At 44.4% G+C, this 25028-nt stretch overlaps 1 protein-coding gene across 1 annotated transcript in view; it reads left to right on the top strand.

The window, feature by feature from the left end:
* The window catches only part of LOC141145828 (polyadenylate-binding protein 2), an 84755-nt gene that overhangs the window by 14448 nt on the left and 45279 nt on the right, over positions 1 to 25028 (top strand). Inside the window, exon 3 of the mRNA XM_073632679.1 lies at positions 1792 to 4435. Within this exon, the coding sequence (XP_073488780.1) occupies positions 1792 to 1941 (150 nt within the window). The 3' untranslated portion in view covers positions 1942 to 4435. Of the gene's footprint in view, positions 1 to 1791 lie in introns of the transcript that reaches the window.

Genomic DNA, 25028 nt, shown 5'->3' with positions numbered 1-25028 from the left:
TTCCCGACATCTGTTCCTCCGCTCACCCTGGCCGCTGATTGGCTGCAGTGGATGGATTGAAAGCAGCGCAGCCATTGGCTCGCGCTGCTGTCAATCACATCCGATGACGCGACGCGCCGGGGGGCGGGGCCGAGTGATACAGCGAGCGGCTATAGCCGCCGGCTGTATCACGGGAGCGCGCCCGCAAGCACTCACCACCGTGCGAGGGAGCTCGCATTAAGGTGGTGAATGCTTGCGGGGAGGAGCTGAAACAGCCGCCGAGGGACCCCAGAAGACGAGGTTCGGGGCCACTCTGTGCAGAACGAGCTGCACAGTGAAGGTAAGTATAACATGTTTGTTATTTTAAAAAAAAAAAAAAAAACACCTTTACAACCGCTTTAAGCACATGTTGCTTATTCTCTAGCTCCTCCTCCAGTACGCGCTGTCATTCACAGACAGCAATCATTCTCTATAGGAGGAGCTGCAGAATACCCCAGCAACTCTTCCAGAGATTGATTGGCAGATTGGGTGGTGACTTCAGCTGGTCACATATGCACAGTGTGTTATTTGGTGCAAAGGGGCTTTTGGTGATATTTACAGTGTGTGCCCTTCCTCTGGAATATTTTATTCAGTATTTCTTTATGGGAGTAAGAAGTTACTGGTGATGTGTGTTTTTTTTTTTTAGACCCCTTTCACACTGAGGCAGTTTTCAGGCATATTAGGGCTAAAAATAGCGCCTGAAAACTGCCTCCTATTGATTTTAATGTTTACGGTAGAATAAGTGCAAACAGCATCATTGGGACGTGTTTGGAGCGCTGTAAAAAAGCGCTCCAAAAATGCCCCTGCTCATGGAAATAAATGGGCAGCGCCTTAAAAGTGCTTCGAAATCGCAGCAAAACTGGTCTTTTTAGGATTTTTTGAAGGTCACTTTGTCATGTGACCTTTAAAAAAGGGACCCGCTTGCGCCCGAAAAGTGTCGCTAAAACACCACAAAAACGACCGATGTTTTAGCAGCTCTTCAGTGTGAAAGGGGTCTTAAACTGGTACATGTATGTAGGATGGACAGGAATACTTTAAAACACTTTTTCTGTTTTGTTTTTTAAGCAGAGTTCCATCCATTTAAAAGTCAGCAGCTACAAAATGTGTAGCTGCTGACTTTTTTAATAAACAGACTCACCTGCCCACGGTCGAGAGATGCGGGCGCACGAAGCCCTGCTCTTCTCCCCCTTCTTCTCTGCTGCACGGGCATTGTAACTGTAACTTCACAGCCCGGCGCAAGCTGTGCATGGCCGGGCAATCTTCTGGGACCTGTGACGTATCCCAGAAGATTGCAGGGAGGGAGAAGAGGTGAACTTCCTTCCGGCGCTAGGGGAGGAAGTGGGAGCTGGGTGCCTGTCAAAACTGGGTACTATTCTGACCCCCCCCAAAAAAAATGACATGCCAAATGTGGCAGGTGGTCACCAGTACTTAAAGCGGAAATTCAATTTTTGGGTTGAAGTCTGCTTTAATGCCACTTTAAATCCTGGTCTCTTTCATCCAGCATCAGCATAAAGCTGTTCTCTGCAGCATTTCATTTGAGCCCAGGCTTCATGATGATGCACCACAAGAGGGTGCGTCATTCATGTTGCCCACAGGAGGGGGTATTGGGGTTGGTATTTAAAAAAAACAAAACAAAAACAAAACACTGAAAATTAGAGTTGGACTTGTCACATGTACTCGGGTTTTCTTTGAGATGATGCAGGTGTGCAATAACTGGCCTGTTGGCGATGTTGTGACACTCCAACCATGTTACTGTATGTCTTTCTTTCTCAGAATGGGTTCCTGGCTCTGTATGGCGATGGTGCTATAGAAGAAGCAAGAAGACAGCGTGAAGGAAACTGGGCTTCTCTGAAAACAGTACTGACTGGGGCAGTGGCTCTTGGGGCTCTTATGACTGTAGGAGCCCTGTTTGCCAGCAAATGACACATAAAGCAACAGACACCAAATGTCCTCTGCAAGCAGTGTGCTTTATCCATGCACAACAAGAAGTGTGTTTGTAGATGAGTGCCATCGTTAAAGAGTATGTGACGGTTCTTGCCTGTGTGCTCTATGTATGTTTCTTTGTTTTTAATATGATGTTTTTGCAGCATAAGAGTGTGTATTTTATGTGTCCGATTGCATTAAAGTATACAGGTATTGTTTGTATGCTGGTTTTTTGAGTGTGATCATGCATGTCTGCATTCCAGTGTTTTTCTGTGCATGTGTATCCAATATGTCTTGCTTTGTGTGGATGTAATGTCTGTATGGCTCCATTATATGATGCTTTTGTGTATGGAAGAGAGAACTGTATTGCTTTGTATGCATTTGTGTCTGTAAGCAGTGCTGGTATTTATTGCTTCTCCTTGCTGCTGGTGATTTAGTCTAATGAATTTGTAGTTGGAGGGAGCTTCTTTCTCTCTACCAGATTCTTTTATTCTGTGCATTTGAGGGTAGTAAACAGGCATGAGTAGAGCTAATGGTCTCAAATCAATAATTTAACCCTTTTGCTGGCATATAAACAGACTCCTGACTGCTAAATCAGCCAGGAGTTTGTTTATATTTTTGCCAGGCTCCTGGCTTTCTAATAGAATTGACCCTGGCAGCTGTAAAGCCACCCATCACTTCTACATCTGTTCACTGACCTCCCCTGTGAAGAATCGCCCCAGAAGTGCTCAGCTCTGCTCACTTCCAGGTTCAGAACTGTAAATCTCTGGCCAGGGAAGAAGCTGATGAAGCCAACTCTGTCGGCTTCAAACGAGTACAGAGGTCACATTGGAGGTCTAATAAACCTCTGATGTACTCTTAAAGAGAACCTGAAACCTGTACTATACTATCATTTTGAAGGCTTTTCAGCCTCCTTGTGATAGAAATTAGGTTTAAAAAAAAAAAATACAATTTTAATTGAGAATATTTTAAAAAACATCCAGCTTATTGGGTGCCATGCCTACAAAAATGAAAATTGTGCCACACATATTGGGTATCGCTCTGTGCTCTGGAGTGAGACAGCTGTCTATAGAGTGTTTACGATCTATGGACAATTTTGGGTACTGTAGTGTTTTTTTTTTTTTGCTGTTTCACAGGCATACAGAGTTTTAAGGCTAGCTAAACAAACTGGGTGTTTTGTGTGCACTAAAATTTAATTTTGAGTGTATTTTTATTGAAAATATAGATTTAAAAAAAAAAAAGTTGCGTAATTTTATGGCATCAAAAATTGCAGCTGCTACCAATTTAATCAATTGAGTCCTTGCTTTCAGGTAATTTTTTCGGGGTTTAAGTAACCTTTAGCCCTAAGGGCACTTTCACACTAGGGCGGGCGTCTGCGGTAAAGCGCCGTTATTTTTAGTGGCGCTTTACCGTCGTTTTTGCAGCGTTTTTCAGCTGCTACCGGGGCGCTTTTAACCCCCGCTAATGGCCGAAAAAGGGTTAAAAGCGTCGGTGTTGCCCATTGATTTCAACAGGCAGGGGCGCTGTAGGAGTGGTGTATACACCACTCCTACAGCGCCTCAACGATGCTGCTTGCAGGGCTTTTGGGTGTCCTGCCAGCGCATCGATCCAGTGTGAAAGCCTTACTCCTTTCACACTGGAGTGAGTGGAGAGGCGCTTTGCAGGTGCTATTTTTAGCGCTATAGCGCCTGTAAAGCGCCTCAGTGTGAAAGTAGCCTAAACTATGCATTTTAATGTGTGCAAGGAAAAAAAAAAAGAGCTCTTGTAGTGAAAGGGTTAAAGGAGGGGTCTCAAACTGGCGGCCCTCCAGCTGTTGCGAAACTACGAGTCCCATCATTCCTTGGGAATGATGGGACTTGTAATTTCGCAACAGCTGGAGGGCCGCCAGTTTGAGACCCCTGGGTTAAAGAATAGAAAATACAGTACTGTTGCATTTAACTGAAATGTCTTTGCCAGCCATCTGCAGATGCTGATCTCCAAATATAACTGCACAGTCTCTAGTTTTAGTTCTGATAACTAGATGTCATGCTGTCTCAGTACTCCCTGCAATTTGGCATAAGTTGCCTGATAACACAGCCCTTGGCTATCACCTAGTGCTGTAGTTCTCATCCCTGTCCTCAAGTATCCCCAACAGGCCATGTTTTCAGGTTTTCCTTTATCTTGCACAAGTACTTTAAATCCGAGTCAGTGGCTTGGTATTTAGGACAGCTATTTTATCTAAGAGAAATTCCCAAAACATGGCCTGTTGGGGGTACTTGAAGACAGGGTTGAGAACCACTGCTCTAGTGCAATTTGTCCTCCACCCCACCTAAAGTAAGCAACAGATATGAACTGGCTTCCTCTGATACCTGTATATCAAGGCAGCCTGAGAGGAGGAGGCTCCTGCACTAACTACAGTCTCACACAATTTGATATTGGCTTTCCTGTACGGAGAACACTGTTTCAGAGGAGATTGGTTTAAGTGTTCATCATGCATTAAAGATTCCTTGCCCTATGTTATTCTGGCCTCTGTTATTCCAAATGCATGGTTTCCTGCTACTTTCTTTATGTATTGAACTATAAAGATAGCTACACACAATGGTGAGATCATGTCAGTTAGGGCACTTGCATCACATATTTATAGTAATAAATTCTAAAGGCAAGAATCAATTAAAACATCAAGCTGACAAATGGTCCTTGCCCAAAGCACATGCTTTCCCAGGGCACCTGGATCTAGCCTCACGCAGGGTTTGAATCACAGGTGCCTCGTTACACTTCTTTTCCCACTGAGTAATGTTCTATTAACTAATGCTATACCTCGTGCACATTTCTTAGACCCCTTTTATACTGAAGGTGCTTTACAGGCTTTTTTAGCGCTAAAAATAGCGCCTGTAAACTGCCTCCCCAGTGTGAATGCCCGAGTGCTTTCACACTGGGGCGATGCGCTTGCAGGACGGGAAAAAAAAAAGTCCTGCAAGCAGTGTCTTTGGGGCGGTGTATAAACAGCCCCTGCCATTGAAATCAATCAGCAGCGCTGCCGAAGCGCCTGCAAAGTGCAGCGGTGCTTTTCGGCTGCTTTTAACTCCTTTTTGGGGTTAAAAGCACCCTGCCCGCACAGCGCCACTAAAACAAGGCGGTCTTCAGTGTCATAGGGATCTTAAAGTGGAACTTTACTTATAAAAACATACATTCCACACGAATAATTATGCTACCAAAAGTAGTGTGTGCTGTAAATTGACTCCAGCATTGTTCCTATTTCTTCTTGCTGGAGGCCAGAGGCCCTGAGCAGAAGTAAATCATAAAGTGGAACCAAATCCAACCCGTTGATTTAACGGTTTCAAAAAACAGTTACATTCCTGAAATGCCGGGATTGCTAACTGTCACATTTGCTTGTGTCCTCAACTAAACTATCAAATGGCTAGTGTCATAACTGATCGCATGTGCAGCACCATGGCAGTTGCAGATCAAACAGAAGCAGCTCCTGGACTGTAAGGCTCTGTTCACACCTAGGCGTTCCAGATCGCGGACAGAATTGCCGCAAAACGTGGGATACTTTCAATGGCACCCCAATTGAGGCACAATTGTTGCCCGACAAATCGCACTGCAATTGGGGTGCCATTGAAAGTAACAGGATCGCAAAGCGCATCCCACATTTTGCTGCAATTCCGAATGCCTAGGTGGGAAAGCAACCTAAAGGGTAGGCGGGTTTAATTCTGCTTTTAAGGCGGTCAGCAGTGCATTACTGAATTTTTCACATTATAAGCCCCTTATTTTTAAAGTGGGAGTAAACTCCCTTGTATGATTTTTACCTAATAGGTAAGCCTATGATAAGGCTTACCTATTAGGTACAGTTGCTGTCTCCTAAACGTGTATCGTTTAGGAGATATTTACTTTAGGTACAACCGCTGACGTCTCCGGCACCTGCGCTCTGAAGGAACGACATACCTGTGCCGTTGCTTCAGAGCTGTACCGTAAACAGTGAGTCCCACGCGCATGCTGTCACATACGGTTTTGACAGGTCCCCGCTCACACTTTTGACTCAATACGCCGCAGTGAGCTGAGCCAGAAGTTGCCGCCATCCCTCCCCCTGCAGCATTCTGGGACACTTCACAGGTCCCAGAAGACTGTGGCCCATTCACAAAGCGCAGTAGGAAACCAGCTGTGAAGCTGCAAGGCTTCACTGCCGGTTTCCCGTGGTCAAGATGGCGGTGCCAGCACCCGATAGCCAATTAAAGAAGGCCTGGACAGGTAGGTGCCCTAATATTAAAAGTCAGAAGCTACAGTAATTGTAGGTGCTGATTTTTAACTTTTTTTGAGGGAAACATGGAACTCCTCTTTAAACTGCCCGGGGCCTAAGTTATTCTTATTTTTTGCTGTGGTTTACTACTGCTTTAATGTTTTACAAAGCTATACCTGCAAAAGAGGTCAGCCTAAAGTGATCTAACAGGACATTGTTTTATGACTAAAGTTCCACTTTAAATACAAGCACTGTTACAACAAGCCCCATATACAGTCATAATAAACCACTGTTACAAGTCGCATACACAGCAGTAACAAGCACTGTTACAAAGCTCATCCAGACCTAATATCACAGCAGGAATGCATTCAATTAATTTTTCGCTTAGTCTCAAAGGAGCTGTTGCATTCATAAGTGAGATTAAAGTGGTTGTAAAGAATACCGCATATATATATTTTTAAATCACAAATCTACTTATCTGCTCTGTTCAATATAACTACCCTGAGCAGCCCAATCCTCATCTTTTGGGGTCCCCTGGTGGCACTCCTGGCACCTCCCCTTCTGCGTGTGCTCCATAGCAAGCCGCTTGCAATGGGAGCACTCATGTGGGTTTGATCCTGAGCTGCGCTGCCGGTGTCACTAGACACCAGCAATGCCACTAAGCCCCGCCCCCTCATTGAAGAGTTTGGCTGACAGCAATCGGGTGCCTGCTTATCAAAGCCTGGGAGAGCCATTATAGATGGGTACAGTGCTAGAGCGAGTGAGGGCTTGGGTAATTATAGAGGGGGGGATATTGCTATCTGGATGTTTTTTAATGGAGAGAATAGATGAAGGTGTAAAATGTTTAGGCATTAGAACCACTTTAATTTGAGTTCCTGTAAAAGTATCTTCCTATGATCACTCCCTTTCTTAAATATGATTAAATTATCTTGCTGCTCCTACTTCTGTTGATCTTAAATGCAATCCTTCAACATTTGAATAGTTTTACCAATATAGTAATGGCTACAAGGACACATCATGCAATGTCTTTATCCACCCAACTTCACCTTACTTACTTTCAACATATGGGGGGCATACAGGGGTTGATTTACTAAAACTAAAGAGTGCAAATCTGGTGCAGCTCTGTACAGAAACCAATCATGTTCCAAGTTTTATTGCCAAAGCTTAAAGTGGAACTTTGCCCATAACAACTTGATAAAAAATAATGTTCTTTAGCAAGGAACATACATTCAACATTAATAATTATGCTACCAAAATTAGCGTGTGCTGTAAATTGCCTCCAGCAATACTCCTGTTTCTTTTTGCTGGAGGCTGCCATTTTGATGAAGCCCAGAGCCCCTGAACAGCAGTAAATCATAAATCAACTAAATCCATCAATATAACGGTTTAAAAAAACAGTTACATTCTTGGAATGCCGGGCTTGCTAACTTCCACATATGCTTGTGTCCTCAACCACTGTCAAATAGATGGTGTCATAACTGATTGTATGTACAGCCCCATGGCAGTTGCAGATTAAACAGAAGCAGCTTCCTTGGCTGTACAGGATAGGAAATACAAACTCGGCAGACAGCATGAAGTGATCTAGCAGGACTTAATTTTTTGACTAATGTTCCACTTTAATTGAACAAGCTGATGTTAGAAGTTGATTGGCTACCAGGCACAACTGCACCAGATTTTGCGCTCTCCAGTTTTAGTAAACCAGTCCCATAGTTTAAGACCCACAACAATAATTCCCTTTCGAGGGCAAGTCTGATAACGGTGGGTTTTTTTTTTTTTTTTTAGGTTTAAATTCACTCTTCACCAAATAGTCCTTTTAAAGAAGAGGCATCAGGACAAGTATGACATTTGACAGGAGGCTGGGAGGCATTATGTTGCCTCCTCACCTTCTTCTTTCACCCTAAAAGCCTGCACCACTGTGCTGCAACTAAGTGCATTGCATGCGGTTATGTTGCGGTCCCATTCACTTGAATCGGTCGTATTCAGCTGGCAGTACTGCCCACTGAATGCAACAGGTGGTATAATACTTGCCAATAAGCAAACCATCCTGGCTGTAGCAGATATGCAACCTTCTCTGGCTGCCTTTGCAGCTGGGGGGGTTGTAAAAAAGAGGCTCAATTGCTTGTTTTTAACACCCCCAAACGCAAGTGTAAACCTAGCCAAATAAAATACAGAAATATTGGGGGAGGCTGGAAAAAAAGAATTTATACAAAAATTACTCATCTGTTTAAGGAGGACCCAAACAGTGAAAGCTGTGTCTGAAAAAGGCAAGCAGAAGACAAAGAACTAGTTGCCAGTGTTTCCTAATAGTTCTCTGGTGATATTTTCCCCTTTCTTACTAACCATGCCTGTTCTGCACTGGCTCTGTGTAAAGGCAGCCATCTTAGTAAAGGCAGGGCTTTGCTGTTTTGTGTCAGAGCTGCCCCCTGCTGACTGGTGAGCTGATTATTAGGGGAATAATTAAAGCCTTGTGTTTTTTTTTTTTTTTTTTTTTAAATAACAGACATGTTTTACTGCTCTGTGCAATGGTTTTTCACAGAGTATCTGAGATCCTCCTCTTCTCGGGTCTCACACTGGTGCACCTGGCTCCTCCCTCCTGCCGGGTGCCCCCATAGCAAGCAACTTGCTGTGGGGGCAACCAAGCAGTCATGCTCCCGAGCCATGGCTCTGTGTGTCTATTCACACACGGAGCTCCGCCCCCCCATATCTTGATTGGTTCACTGGCTGTGGTTGACAGCGCCCGCTGCTGCCAAAAGCCAAACAGGAGTGCGAGTCCCCGGAGAAGCAAGGCTCTCATGGACGTCGCTGATTCAAGATGGAGCTCAGGTAAGTATTAGGTTGGGGGGGGGGGGGTTCTGTTTTTACCTTCATGCATGAAGGTAAAAAATCTTGAGCCTTTACAAGAGCAGAAAAAAAAGTGAATGAAGCACAAATCCAGAACATAGATGAATAATGCCCTGTACACACGGTCAGATTTTCTGATGGAAAATGTGTGATAGGTCCTTGTTGTCGGAAATTCCGACCGTGTGTGGGCTCCATCAAACATTTTCCATCAGCATTTCCGACACACAAAAATTGAGAGCTTGCTATAACATTTTCCGATAACAAAATCCGAAGCACAAAGTGCTACGCATGCTCAGAATAAATTAAGAGACGAAAGCTATTGGCTACTGCCCCGTTTATAGTCCTGACGTACGTGTTTTACGTCACCGTGTTCAGAACGATCGGATTTTCTGACAACTTTGTGTGACCGTGTGTATGGAAGACAAGTTTGAGCCAACATCCATCGGAAAAAATCCATGGATTTTGTTGTCGGAATGTCCGATCAATGTCCGACCGTGTGTACAGGGCATAAGAAGTGAGGTAATCCTTGTATGGCAGCTATCTCTCGAACAAGAACAGTGAACAGCTAAATGGTGGCATCACCAAATCACGTGAGCCTAGCAGTTACGGGACAGCAGTGCTTTAATGCACTGCAGAGACACGATTATGAGACTCAAAGGTACTGCACAGCTATTTTCAGGAAGAATTCGAGATGGTAAATATATTTTAGGGTACAGTTTAGGCAAAGTTAGCATTTTTAGATGTCCACTGTAACATAGGATATCTTTGTTTTAACTTCAGGTGCGCTTTATCTCTACCCTGTTACACAATTGTTAATATTTCTATACATGGCCACTTGTAAGACATGGGGGTTGATTTAATAAAAGCAATTGGACTGATCGCTTTGCAGGGGATGTTCCTCAGAGCTTAGAGCATGGGATAAAGCTCTGGATACTTCAGTCCAGAGATAAGCGATCAGTTTGAACCAGGCATAAGTTTGGCCTGAACTTCGCCTCTTCGACAAACATCCGAATTTGCGGATAGCTCGGCGGGATGTTCACCCGCCGAGCACCTCAGAATGCACTGTGTGCTTTACCGTGCATTCTAAGGCCCCAATTGGATGAAGCCTTGGACCTGACCGCTGGTCAGGTCCAAGGCTTCGCCAGTTAACACTGTCAGAGCCCTGATTGGACAAAGTGATGATTTTTTTTTTTCCCAATCACAGCATAGTCCCACCCCACACTATAAAAGCTAAGTTCCCATAGCCTTGTAGTGTGTTGAAGTGCAGATAGAGCAGGGCTCGTTTTGCTACTAGCAGTTAATGTGTTCACTTATTGTGACTCCTGAGTGCAGAGTGTTAGTTTATTGTTAGTATAGTGTGTGAGAATTGTGTTAGTGCAGTGCAGTGTTTATCACCGCTTTACATAACATTTGACTGAATGTAGTGTTAGTATAGTGTGAGAGAATAGTGTGTCAGTGTAATGCATTAGTGTACAGCAGTGTTTAACACATCATTACATAACATTTAGTGCTGTATACTGTGGTGTTGTATACCCGTTTTTTTTTTTTTTTTGCTGGGTTTTTTTTTTGGTCCCCTGCCTGCCCCCTTTGTTTAAAATTGTCAGCCTGCAATTTTTCTGACTGCGACGTTGTGTTCTGCCTTTTTTAATTTTTTTTTTTTATATAGTTTTTACATTTCTGTCAGCGTCCAGTACTCAATTTAAAGTGCACCAAACACCACTTTTCAGTGAATAAAGTGCATCCAATTACACATTTCCTAGTATCTATAAGATCTGGGTAATGGGCACCCCACCATGTCTGGAAAACCAGCAAGAAGAGGCAGACGTCTGTGTCCACAGGCAAAGGTAGATGTGGTCCGTCCTCAGGCAGGGGACCTTTGTCTCTGTTTAGTGATGTTGCCCGTGCTATCCAGCCACAGCATGTAGAGGAGGTGGTTAACTGGCTTACTAAATCCTCCTCCTCCTCTATGACCCTTCAAGCTTGCACTAGTGCGCAGTCCACCGGAGCTGCCACGGCGGCTTATTCTGCCTCCTTGTCCGCAGCAACTCCTGCCATAGCCCCAGCATCATGCATGGGGGTGTCAGCTGTATTATTTGAACACAGCGTCAGCCACTTGCTGCTTGAGGATGCACAGACATTACAGTACTTGATTTAGATGCTGGTTCTGAGGTAGAGGAATGGACTGTCGTGAGCCAACAGAGGGGAGAACACTGATAAATAACAAATTAGCAGTCATGTTCCCCCAGCCAGAGAGTATTGCCAAGTTGGCTCCAGTGTTGATGAGGATAGGGGGGATGCTGATGATGAGGTCCCTGGCACGACTTGCGTGGTGGATAGAGCACAAGAGTAAAGTGAGGCATCCTGGAAGAGTAGAGAGCAGCCACCCTATGCCATCAGATTGCGGAGCTGTTATCTCCCGGCCCACTTTCCAGAGCTCAGCTGTGTGGGCCTTTTTCAGCACATGTGCAGCTGATCGCACTGTTGCAATTTGCAATCTCTGCCACAAGCAGGGCAAAAACACCAGCCATTTGGGTACCACATGCTTATCAAGGCATTTAACCTCTTACCACTCAGCCGGTTGGCAAGAGCACCTAAAAGCTACACACAAGTAACCAAATTCTTCTCCTCCCCACCTCTGATATGTAACCCAGCTATATCCCATGATCTCTCAGCCTTCACTGATAGGGATGATGGTATAGCAAAGGGTGTCACAGGTCCTTGCAACATGTCTGCCAGCAGCACACCACCAGCTGTAGAGTATAGCAGGCACTTTTCTCTGCCCCAGCTGCTGCAGCGCAGAAAAAAAATACTCCCTGTAACCCACATGCCTAGCGTCTAAATTCCAGCTCGTCAAAATTGCTGGCTTTACAACTCCTGCCTTTCCATCTGGTGGATTCTGCCCCCTGCCATGAATTTGCAGAATGTGCTGTACTACACTGGCAGGTTCCCAGTCACTATTTCTTTGCACGTACGGCCATTCCAGCTCTGTAACATCACGTGGAAGGTAAATTTTTTGTCATCGTCGGAGAATGCAGTCAACCGCAAGGTCCACCATACTGCTGACAGCAAGCATGGTCAGGGATGATATATCTTGTTCACTGCACACTGGGTAACTCTGCTTGCAACTAGGAAGGATGCAGGACAGGGCCCAGTACTGGAGCTTGTTTTGCCGTCATGTCTCTATACAGCTGGTGGTGATGATGCGAAACCTGTCAGCTCCACCTCCATGCCCTCCTCTGTTGGATTATCCTATGAACCACCAGTATCTCCTAAGCATTCAAGGGGCCATTCAACAAATCAGGCCAAAAAGATGCCACGCTGTGCTTCAGCTGGTCTAGGAGACAAGAGCCACACCGGAGCAGAGATTCTTTCAGCTCTACACGGGCAGGCCCAGACGTGGTTCACACCAAGGTACATTGAGCCAGGAATGGTGGTGTGCAATAATGGCACTAACCTTCTGTCTGCCCTTCAACAGGGTAAGTTGACACATGGACCATGCCTGTCACATTCTCAATTTGGTGGTACAGTGTTTCTTAAACAGGTACCCAGGTTTGCAAGTTTTTTAAGGCAGGCCAGAAGAGTCTGTAGCCATTTCAGGTGGTCATACACAGCCAGTGTTCGGTTGGCTAAAATTCAGCGAGAATTCCACCTGCCCGTAAACCTCCTGATTTGTGACATACCCACCAGGTGGAACTCAACTTCGGCACTGCTGCAGCAGCTGCATGTGCAACAGAGGGCCATCAACGAGTACCTGTGTGAGTGTCACAAGGACAGGCTCAGGGCACCTCAGCTTTTTTTCCCCATGCCAATGGCTGCTGATAAAGGATTTATACATGTACTGTCACCATTTGAGGAGGCAACAAGGATGGTGAGCTGTGACAATGCATGTATCAGTGACACAACCCCTCTTCTGTTCCTGCTGGAACAGACTCTGCACGGCATTATGGACAGGGCACTCGAGGCAGGACTTCCTTTCCTCTCAAAGCCCACTTTATGCATATTCCATTCTTGCGATGCCACGGAACACACAAGAGGAGAGGGAGGAGGAAGATTATGGCAGTTTTGGAGGCATTGAAGCAGAGGAAGGCATATGTCAAACCTTAAGAGATGGTTTTCAGTCCCCAGAAACTTTGGGAGCAGTACGTGGCTGGGAGGAGGCAGTTCCAGATACTGTAATCCTCAGTGACCTTGAGGATTACTTGCGGTGCATGGCCTCCCTTATTCTTCAAAGCCTGAAAAAGGACCTGAGAATTTGTGGCATCTAGGATAAGGATCATTATTAGTTGGCAACCCTTCTTGACCACCGTTAAAAGGGGAAAGACTTGGAACTCATCCCGTCCCCACAGAGGGAGCAATGGATGAAATATCTTGAGGACACCTTAAAGAGGAGTTTATATAACGCCTTTCCAGGTAGGTTACATTCTCATGGAAAAGCTAGTTTTAAGGCTTCTGTTGGTGAAGAAGGGGGCCGCCTCAGTAATGCATTTCAAAATTTTTTATTTATCAAATGAAGGAAGATTATCTAGGGGTGAAAACAGACATGGAGAGCTTTCCAGTAGACGATCCACTGGGTTCTGGGTCACGAGAATAGACCACTGGCCAAAACAGGTCCAGTATGCAATTGAGCTGTTGGGCTGCCCTGCATCAAGTGTGCTTTCCAAACAGGCATTCAGTGCTGCCCGGAGGTTTTTTGACAGATAAAAGAGCACTTCTATTCAGACTCCGTTGACCGGCTGACATTTGTAAAAATTAATCAGTCGTGGATTAGCAGCTATCAATCCCCTGATGCTGATGTCTCTGATTAAGTGTTATTGGGATCGCAAGACTGTCTAGGCTGCCTACCTTTCTGGGTGTTGATTTTATCTTGAAATCAATTTTTTGGTATAGGTTTCATAGGCACAATTAACACCCAAAGACCAATTTTTCCACACCTTTTTTGACAGGTGCATTACATGTTTTACAGCAAGGCCAATTATTGCTTTCATCAAGACTACCTCTAGAATGTTACGGGGTGAGGGTACCAACAACACCCAAAGACCAATTTTTCCGCAATTGTTTGACAGGGGTGTCAAATTTCAGTTTTTTTTTTTTTTTCAGCAAGGCCAATTCTTGCTTTCATCAAGACTACCTCTAGAACAGTGGTTCTCAACTCCTGTCCTCAGTTTAAGTATTAACTTGGGGATATGCAGACTAGAATACTGCAATCACTGAGCAGCAAATGATATCACCTGTGATGTATTTCAGTTATCTTGCAAATCTGGCCTGTTAGTGGGTCCTGGGGACAGGGGTTGAGAACCACTGCTCTAGAAGGTTACATGGTGAAGGCACCAACAACAACCAAAGACCAATTTTTCGGCACCTGTTACTTCTATCCAAAGTCTGCGAAAAAGACACCAGACTTTATCTAAAAAAAATTGTTAATCTTGGTCTGAGTGTACTATAATTTGGCTTCTTCACATAAGGCTTGCTCGCTGTGATGCAAAACTTTATTATTTCCACCCAAATTCTGCCAAAGAGACACCAGAATTTATCCTAAAAATCTCTAATCCTTGTTCTGAGTGAACTAAATTGTGGCCCCAAGCCGTTGCTTACTAAATAAAGAAAGCTTGCTGGGAAAATCAATTTAAATGTCATATTTTATTTATTTATTTTTTAGAAATGTCAGTTTTCCTGCAGCAGGGTCTATACATGGTACAGATGCGCCACTTTACAAGCAGACTAAGGGGACCCCCCCTCCCCCGGCACTATACTTAACTACTTCCCACCCGGCCACTGCACATAAACGCCCGGGTGGTCCTTTCCTCGTTCTGAGTGGACGTTCAGGAACGTCCCTCAGAACGGGTCTCGCAGCCCACGAGGCGCGCTGCATTCTGATCACAGGATCCAGCTGAGCAGAGATCGGGATATGGGCGCTGTGATTGGCCCACCTGATCACCTGACAGCTGTGTCCAATCACAGCCATCACAATTTAAACAGAGACGTGTGACAGCTCTCCCCACCGAGCTCAGTGCAGGGGGGGCGGAGAGGGGGAATCTGCAGATCTGTGACAGCTCTCTGTGTGAGGATGATTTTACACAGAGAGCTGTTACAGATCACCCCACAAAATACACCAAGCACCACTGATACCCCTGTCCCTATACACATTTCAGTGTCCCAATAAAAAATCTGTCTGTTCCCCATCACTGCAAACACCAAATAAACACTGATTTGGGTTATTTTTACCAAAGAAATGTAGCAGCATCATTTTTGGTCAAAATTTATCAAGAGAAATTACTTATTTGCGAAATTTTATAACAAACAAAAAAAATGCATTTTTTTTTTTGGAAAATTTTTGGTCTTTTTTTATTTGTAGCGTAAAAAATAAAAAAAAAACAGCGGTGATTAAATACCACCAAAAAAAAATGCTCTATTTGTGTGAAAAAAATGATAAAAATTTCATTTGGGTACAGTGTTACATGACCGCAATTGTCATTCAAAGTGTGACAGCGCTAAAAGCTGAAAATTGGTCTGGGAAGGAAGGGGGTGAAAGTGCTCGGTATTGAAGTGGTTAAAGGAGTATTTTTATTGTTTCACTTTAAACTTCATTAAAATCACTGCTCCTTTTAAAACGACCTTTTTTTAAAAGTTTGTTTTGCATTGGTACATGTCCCCCAGGGCAATACCCGGGCCCCCATACCCTTTTTTATGGCCAATAACTTGCATATAAGCCTTCAAAATGGGGACCCTTGATTTTTCCTGTCCGAGTCCCATAGACTTCGATGGGGTTCACCGTTCGTGTCCAAGCTTTTGCGATGGTCGAGAGTTGTGGTGTGAAAAAAACAGGGGGTCATTCAGCCCATCTTTACTTCAGTCCTGTGCTAGGAAAAATAATATTTTTTTTGTGATTGGGCATTCTTTGCAAAGTGGTATATTCACTAAGCTCTGGGAAAAATTCCCTTGCAAAGTAAACAGAATATTTGCCCCCCAATGGTATTGCATTTATCAAATGTGACTCCTTTTATAAGAGCCCTTTCACACTGGGGCGGTTTGCAGGCGCTATTGCGCTAATAATAGCGCCTGCAAACCGACCCGAAAGTGCCGTTGCTTGCATTTCAGTGTGAAAGCCCCGAGGGCTTTCACACTGGAGCGATGCGCTGGCAGGACGGTAAAAAAAGTCCTGCCAGCAGCATCTTTGGAGCGGTGAAGGAGCGGTGTGTATACCGCTGCTTTACCGCTCCTGCCCATTGAAATCAATGGGACGGCGTGGCTATACCGCCGGCAAAGCGCTTCTGCAGAGGCGCTTTGCGGTGGTATTTAACCCTTTCTCGGCCGCTAGCGGGGGGTAAAACCACCCCGCTAGCGGCCGCATACCGACGGTAAAACGCCGCTAATAATAGCGGCGTTTTACCGCCGACGCCGCCCCCCGCCCCAGTGTGAAAGGGCTCTAAAAGAGGGACCAACCCAGGAATAAACTGCAATCAGATCTGAAGAAGGCCACCCAAGCTTACAAGGCCAACGCATCTTCAACTAGATCAACTCAAAACAGAGTTAACCTATGTCACAGACATAGCAGAGAAACAGCTGCATAGGATGAAACAAACATCTTACATACATAGCAACAAACCTGGCACTGTTGGCTAAACAACCAAAGCTCATAGCTCTTAGAACTAGGCACCATGTACTTACTAGTAATCCAAGCAACATCTTAAGCGGAATTCTTCCGAGATATCTGGCTCCCGACCATCTCTTAACAAAACCATCACTCTCTAAATGCTGATATTATAGCTGAGAAACTCTGCCTGGCAATCAAAAGACTCAAATCGTGCAAAAGACTATACCCTGATGGCTATATTTTCTTTGACGTCCTGGTCCAACACTTAATATCGGCCTTTAATTATCTTAACCACTTAAAGACCAGCCTCGTTTTGGATTTTAGGTGTTTACGTGTTTAAAACAGTTTTTTTTGCTAGAAAATTACTTAGAACCCCCAAACATTATATATTGTTTTTTTTTTAACACCCTAGAGAATAAAATGGCGGTCATTGCAATGCTTTTTTTTGCACCGTATTTGCGCAGCGGTCTTATAAGCGCACTTTTTTTTGGAAAAAATTCACTTTTTTGAATAAAAAAATATAACAGTAAAGTTAGCCCAATTTTTTTTATATTGTGAAATATAATGTTACGCCAAGTAAATTGATACCCAACATGTCATGCTTCAAAATTGCGCCCGCTCGTGGAATGGCGTCAAACTTTTACCCTTAAAAATCTCCATAGGCGACGTTTAAAAAAATTCTACAGGTTGCATGTTTTGCATTACAGAGGAGGTCTAGGGCTAGAATTATTGCTCTCGCTCTACCGGTCGCGACGACACCTCACATGTGTGGTTTGACCACTGTTTTCATATGCGGGCGCTACTCACGTATGCGTTCGCTTCTGCGCGCGAGCTCGTCGGGACAGGGCGCTTTAAAAAAATTTTTTTTATTATTATTTATTTTACTTTATTTTTTCACTGTTTAAAAAAAAAGAAAAAATTGGATCACTTTTATTCCTATTACAAGGAATGTAAACATCCCTTGTAATAGAAAAAAGCATGACAGGTCCTCTTAAATATGAGATCTGGGGTCAAAAAGTCCTCAGATCTCATATTTAGACTTTAATGCAAAAAAAAAAAAAAAAAAAAAGTCGTTTAAAAAAAAAATGACACAAAAAAAATGTGCCTTTTTAAGAGAAGTGGGCGGAGCTGACGTAATGACGTCGCTCCGGCCGTCCTATGGTATGGAGACGGGTGGGCGCCATCTTAGCCTCAGGAAGGGAAAGGACCCGATCGCCTCCGCCGCTACCAACGGCTCCAGTAAGCGGCGGGAGGGGGGGTGGCACCTCTCCCGCCGCCGATAACGGTGATCTCGTGGCGAACCCGCCGCAGAGACCACCATTATCGTGTACAGAACCGCCGGCCCTAAAGATGGATACCTCGGTTGTGGAAGGTGGCCGGTCGGTAAGTGGTTAAGAAAGATGACTCCTTCCCCTAGAATCCTTACGGCTAACATTGTCATGATTCCCAAACCAACCGCCAACCCTAATTCTTGGTCTAGCCATAGGCCAATATCACTTTTGAACATGGATTTAAAGATCCTGGTGAAAATCCTTGTCACTAGGATAAACCTTTTCCTGGGTCATTTTATCCACAAAGATCGCATAGGTTTTGTGTCGTAGAGAGGAGTGATCAACAATGTCTGCAGGCCTATTTATCATGTCAGCACCTTGGGTCTATGTTGCATTCCCTTGATGTGCACAAGGCCTTTGACACACTCTCTTGGCAATTCATGCTTTTTTGGGTTTGGGTTTAGAAGAGAACTTTACATCCTGGGTCAAGGCTCTTTATGCTCATCCGAGGGCCACAATAAAATACACAGCATTCAGTTCTGACTCCTTTCCAATAGCCTGTGGCTAAACAGAGCTGCCCTTTATCTCTGATCCAGTTTATTTTGTCCCTAAGCCTTTTACAGCTCCCATTCGAAAACATCAAAATATTTGGGGCCTAACTCACAGGTAAGTATTAAATAATGATGTTTACTGATAACCTTTTGCATTGTCTACTCCCCTGAAATTACCTTACCCAAATTCTTCCTTTCATCCTTTGCAACTATTTCAAACCTTCAGGTCAACAACACCAAATCAAACGCCTTGTGGGTCTTCACACAGCTAGTTACATGATTTGTGTACAAAAAAGTATACAAACAACACTCAAAAAAGTGCACTTAAGGGTGTGCCTCTAGTCCACCTCCAAAGGATTAGGACCTTACACTGCCCCCACCCCCCCACCCCCCCAAGGCAAGGCTCCTGACAGGGGCAAGGTTCAACTTGGTCCATCTAGCCAAAAGTTCTGGCGGACCCCGCTGCTCATGGACCAGCTAGTACTAGGTGAGGGGGCTTTCCCGAACAGAGGCCTCCCTCCCCCAGGTTCAGGAGAGGAAGGAACCTGATGGTCACACATCCTCCCCCTAGACTTCAGGGTAGGCCTGAGAACTCACACCCTCCACTAAGTGAGAAAAGAAGCACAGACAAATGTGCAAAGTGACAAAATAAATGGTGACTGTGCAGGTGCTAGCCGTTAAGGCCTGGTAACAAAAACTGCCCGGACTTAGCCTAAAGGCATAGCCCCTAGAGGCACAGTGCAGAAAAAAACATAATTACGCGGCCATGTACCTTTTTACACAGTAGGTTCCCAGGCCCATAGTGTTACTAAGAGTACCCCTGGGGTGACCAACTCACAGGGGCACTGATACCGCGGATTCTCTACCTTCCCAGCCCATGTCCAGACTAGGTTCAAGTCAAGGAGGCACTGGGCTCTGCCAGTCTTCCGGGGGGAATTACTCTCGTGCCCCACATCCTGTGGGCGCTCCAATTTCTGTTCCAGCTGGTACTAGCCTTCAGAGCCCCCATTATACCAGCAGGAAGATAAGAAAGTAAAGTAGCGCCCAGAATTTGTAATTGGCAGTAAAAAGCCTTTTTTTCCTGCTGAAATAAAATACCAATATTACCTACCTTTATCGAATTCTGGGCGCTCCTTTACTTTCTTATCTTCCACAACATATGCAGAGTCGACCTGAAGGCCGTACATAGTTGCATAGTAGGTGAGGTTGAAAAAAGACACAAGTCCTTCAAGTCCAACCTACGTGTGTGATTATATGTCAGTATTACCTTGTATATCCCTGTATGTTGTGGTCGTTCAGGTGTTTAATAGTTTTTTGAAACTATCGATGCCCCCCCCCACTGAGACCACCGCCTGTGGAAGGCAATTCCACATCCTTGCCGCACTTACAGTAAAGAACCCTCTACATAGTTTAAGGTTAAACCTCTTTTCTTCTAATTTTAATGAGTAGCCGTGTGTCGTACACCGAGGTAGCAGCCCAAGTTCCTACAGGGCTCACCACCACCTTTTTCATAAACTGGGCACGGACCTCTGGAAACCAAGTCTTTCCATCTGCCCACACCCTAGCAACCTACAACACTGACTGATCGAGTCAGTCCAGCACAATCTACACCCACTCTTTTAAGTTATACCAGCAGGGACACTATTCAGACAGCTATTCCTACCAAAAGGCTAGAATGATGGCGCAGCACCCCTACTGGATGCTGATGAGAACAGATAATAGACTTGATCTTAGCCAAAGGGCCGAGAAGGATATGTGGCTGCCAGATTCCAGCGGCAAGAGTCAGTGGATTCTTGCCACTTGAATGACCAGTACATGTGATTAGCAGTGGTTGTTCAGCTTATTTAAACTAATGGCGGGCTGACAGCAGCCACTGCTGTTCACATATAGCCACATGCTGTTGACTGCATCCAGGCTCGGACATCCATCTATAACTGCAGCTATCCACTCTGTTTGTGGCTACATGCAGCTGATAATCGCATTCCCCAACTATTCCAGCTTCCAGAATATGCTGATTCTTGCCACCGGAATCCAGTGCCCGCATGTAACCGGCCGTGTGAATGTAGCCTTATACTTGAATTTGAGTCCCCATTCCACGAGAATTACAACTTTACCTGGCTCACCTCACTAACTTACTTAGGTATCCCCTTCCACCTCTTCCTTCGATTTGGTATACAAGGCTAAGTATCCCCCTCTCTTTAAAGTACGATCTAAACTTCTCACCTCCCGGCACATTCTCTTGATATCTTGGTTCAGCATTGAAAAATTACTTGCTTACCCAAACTTTTACACAGTTTTAGGGTCCTTTCGATACCAATTGCCAGCCATATAATGTGCATTGAACAAAAAAAAAAACTCTTGAAATTAATTTGGCATCATCACAGGCCTGCAAAATAGCAGGTGGCCCAGGTGTATCAAACCTAATAATATACCATATTGCAGGCCAAATCACACCTTTAGGCTCCATGCACACTGGAGCTCAAAAAAGCTTTTTCTGGACGCCAGATTGCTGGCAGAAAACGCTGGTTGAAAAACGCGCTTTTAACAGCGTTTTGTACTAGCGTTTATGCGCGTTTTTTAGCGTTTATGGGCGTTTTTAATAAAAATACACAGAGGACACTCCAGAAATCCCACAATGCATTCCCAAACTCCCACAATGCATTGAAAAAATATAACGCGGAACGCTAATTAACACGTGTTTATGAGCGTTTATCATCGTTTAGCGGTTTTTAACATTAGTAGAGTCTTGTAACACGTTAGCCATTGACTAATGCAGGACGTTTGGAGTTTTTGGGTCTATGTGTTAAAAAAAAAAAAAAAAAAGTGATTTTATTGCTGTAATGTTTGTAAATATGGTTATCTCATATGATTGTCAGTTCCATCTACTGGCCATAATGTGTGTGTTTTTTTTTTTTTTTTTTTTTTTTTTTTTTATCAAGGTATTTCATACTGCGTTATTGCCACTAGATGGATCAGACGAACATAGAAGATAATCATATTGCAAACAATCACAGCAACTTATTGTGGCACCTGTGTAAATGGTTAATATACTGTATTTGCATGTTATCATTATTTTTTTTACTTGGACCCCTCAAACATACCCTTTATTGGCTAATTTAAGTTATTGGAGATGCAAGCTTTCAGGATGTATTGGACCCTCTTTTCAAACTTTATACATTTCTGAAAATGGTTCTAAAACTCACATATAGCACAGAGTTACAAGGAAAAGCATTGAAATATAAATATTTTTAAAAATACACCTACAGTTAGGTCCATATATATTTGGACACAGGCACAATTTTCATACTTTTGGCTCTGTATGCCACCATAATAAAATCAAAATGAAACCATCCAAATGAATTTGAAGTGCAGACTTTCAGCTTTAATTCAAGGGGTTGAACATAGGGATGGTCTGACTGTTCAAGTCAAACACGAGTTCGACTCGAACATCGGCTGTCCGAACATTATGGGCCGTTCACGCCAAATTCGAGCGGCGCGTCACTGCCCATAATGCACTGCGTCATCGCAGTGCTTTGCTGGCTGATGATTGGCCAAGCATGCACTATGACCCGCATGCTTTGGCCAATCACAGCGCCGTAAGCAAACAGAGCCATAATTGGCCAAAGGCAGGGTATCTTTGGCCAATTATGGCTCAGGGGGTTAAGTTCACGCCCCACACTATATAAGGCCGCCTGCAGGCAGTTTATTCAGTTAGCTAGATCTCACTGCAGACCGTTCCTGCTGTACTATTTATAATCTACTTCAGGCAGGCAGTTGATCCAGTTTAGCTAGATCTCACAGCAGACCGTTCATGCTGTACTGTAGAGGTCGACCGATATATCGGCCGGCCGATATATCGGCCGATATTTGGTGTTTTTTTCTTAATCGGCATCGGCCGATTGTGCTGATAAAAAAGGCCGATATAACTCAGCGCGACTTGTAAATGACTTCTGAAGTCAATACAAGTTGCCTGTATTCTTCTCTGAAGGACTTCTCCCCCTCTCTGGGCAGCCTGCCAAATCTGATAAAAAGAACCTGAATTGATACAATGTTTACACTTCTGAATGAACTGAGTGCAGTGTGTAGAAGTTCTCAGTTTAACCATTTAAAGACTAAATCTTTTCTGACACTTGTTGCTTACAAGTAAAAATCCTGTATTTTCTGCTAGAAAATCACTTAGAACCCCCAAACATTATATATTTTTTTTTAGCAGAGACCGTAGGGAATAAAATAGCGGTTGTTGCAATATTTTATGTCACACGGTATTTGCGCAGCGGTCTTTCAAACGCAATTTAAAAAAAAAAAAAATACACTAATAAATTTAAAAAAAACTAAGCAGTAAAGTTAGCCCATTTTTTTCGTCCAAAAGTTTTGATTACCTGTTTTTGTGTATTTATTTTTAAGATATAGTTTTTTTTTATCTAAATTCTACATACAAGTGAACTGATTGGAGGTTTGTTTTGTTTAATAAATGTTTAAGGCCCTTTTCACACGGGACGGATCCGTGTTGATCCGCCCCGTGAACATCCGCTGCTCAGCGGGGATCGCTCAGTTTTCCCCAGCTGAGCCGGCGGATGACAGGGCGGGACCCGCACACTGTGCAGGGACCGCCCTGTCAGATCTCCGCTCTCCCCTATGGGGGATCGGAGGAACATGGACCGTCTGTCCGTGTTCATCCGATCAGCTTTGCAGACGGATAGAAAAATAGGATTTTCTTCCGTCTACAGAATCGGACGAGAGCGGAGCCGGATGACATCGGGTGTTAGCGGATGTACATCCGCTGACACCCGCTATCCCATAGGGATGCATGTATGTCCGTATTTCATCCGAAAACGGATGGATGAAATACGGACATACGGTCCGCATGTGTGAAAGGGGCCTAAATGTAAAAAAAATTCTGTATCACTTTAGGTTGCTTACACACTGCAGCGGGCATGCGTTGACGGTAAAACGCTGCTAGTTTTAGCTGCGCTTTACCGTCATCTTAGCGGCGCTATTCGGCTGCTAGCGGGGAGCTTATAACCCAGCTAGCAGCCGAGGAAGGGGTTGAATGCGCCCCTGAAGCGCCGCTGCCGAAACGCTTTCCAGGCGCTTTGGCAGCGGTGCGCATTCATTTCAATGGGCAGGAGTGGTGGAGCAGCAGTATACACCGCTCCAAAGATGCTGCTTGCAGGACTTTTTTTTAACATCCTGCCAGCGCATCGCCTCAGTGTGAAAGCACTCGGGATATCGCACTGAGACTGCAGGGGAGCCGTTTTACAGGCACTTTACAGGCGCTATTTTTAGCCCAAAAGCGCCTGAAAAACGCCCCAGTGTGAAAGGGGTCTAACTGTTAAATTTTATGAGATGAAGGAAAAAAAAAAGAAAAAAAAAAAAAAAAAATCGGCCTAATATATCGGCCCAAAAAAATCGGCATTACATATCGGCCATCGGCCACCGAGATTTCTAGATATCGGCATCGGCATCGGCCAGAGAAAAACCCATATCGGTCGACCTCTACTGTACTGTTTCTAATATACTTCAGGCAGTCAGTTGATTCAGTTAGCTGCAGTGTATTTCATATATATATATATACAGGCAGCCTGCTATATAAATATCCACTGTATCCAGTTTAGCTAGATCTCACTGCAGACCGTTCCTGCTGTACTGTTAATAATATACTTCAGGCAGTCGGCTGATTCAGTTAGCTGCAGTGTATTTCATATATATACAGGCTTGTATATATATGTGTGTGTATGTATGTATATGTATGTGTATATATATATATATAATATATTAGTCTAGCCAAGCCTATACCTGACTGTAGGCCATTCCTGGAGTACGTGTTCAAAGACACTTTCAGGCAGGTGACTCAGTGAGCTGCAGTTCATTTAATATACATATATATCTATAGATATAGATATAGATATAGATATATATATATATATATATATATATATATATATATATATAGATATATACACACACACACACACAGGGACACTTCACCCATGTTCCCTGTTTGGCTCACGTCCTTAATTTGGTGGTGCAGCGGTTCTTGTGCAGGTACCTGGGCTTACAGGATCTCCTGAGGCAGACCAGGAAAGTTCGTGGGCATTTCTGCCGGTCATATAATGCCAGTGCTCGGCTGGCTGACCTCCAAAAGGAATGCAACCTGCCCAAGAACCGCCTCATCTGTGTCATGCCCACCAGGTGGAACTAAACATTGGCAATGCTGCAGTGGCTGCACACGCAGCAGAGGGCCATTATTGAGTACCTGTGCGAGTATGGCACCAGGACAGGGTCAGGGGAGCTTGGCTTTTTTTTCACCACGCCAGTGGCTCATGATCAAGGATGAATGCACTGTCATGTCACCATTTGAGGAGGCCGCGAGGATGGTAAGCAGTGACAGTGCATGCATCAGTGATACTGTCCCTCTTGTCTACCTGTTGGAGCACACGCTGCATGGAATAATGGACAGGGCACTTGAGGCAGAACAGAGGGAGGAAGAGGAGGACTTCCTTACCTCTCAAGGCCCCCTTTATCCAGACAGTATTTCTGCAGGCCCGCCTGTCACACAGGAAGAGGAGGAGGATTGTGTCAGCATGGAGGTGGAGCCTGGCACTCAGCATCAACAG

Source organism: Aquarana catesbeiana, linkage group LG01 (assembly GCF_042186555.1).
Source record: "Aquarana catesbeiana isolate 2022-GZ linkage group LG01, ASM4218655v1, whole genome shotgun sequence".
Lineage (NCBI taxonomy): Eukaryota > Metazoa > Chordata > Amphibia > Anura > Ranidae > Aquarana > Aquarana catesbeiana.
The sequence above is the reverse complement of the archived record's forward strand: the minus strand, read 5'-3'. Positions and strand labels throughout refer to the sequence as shown.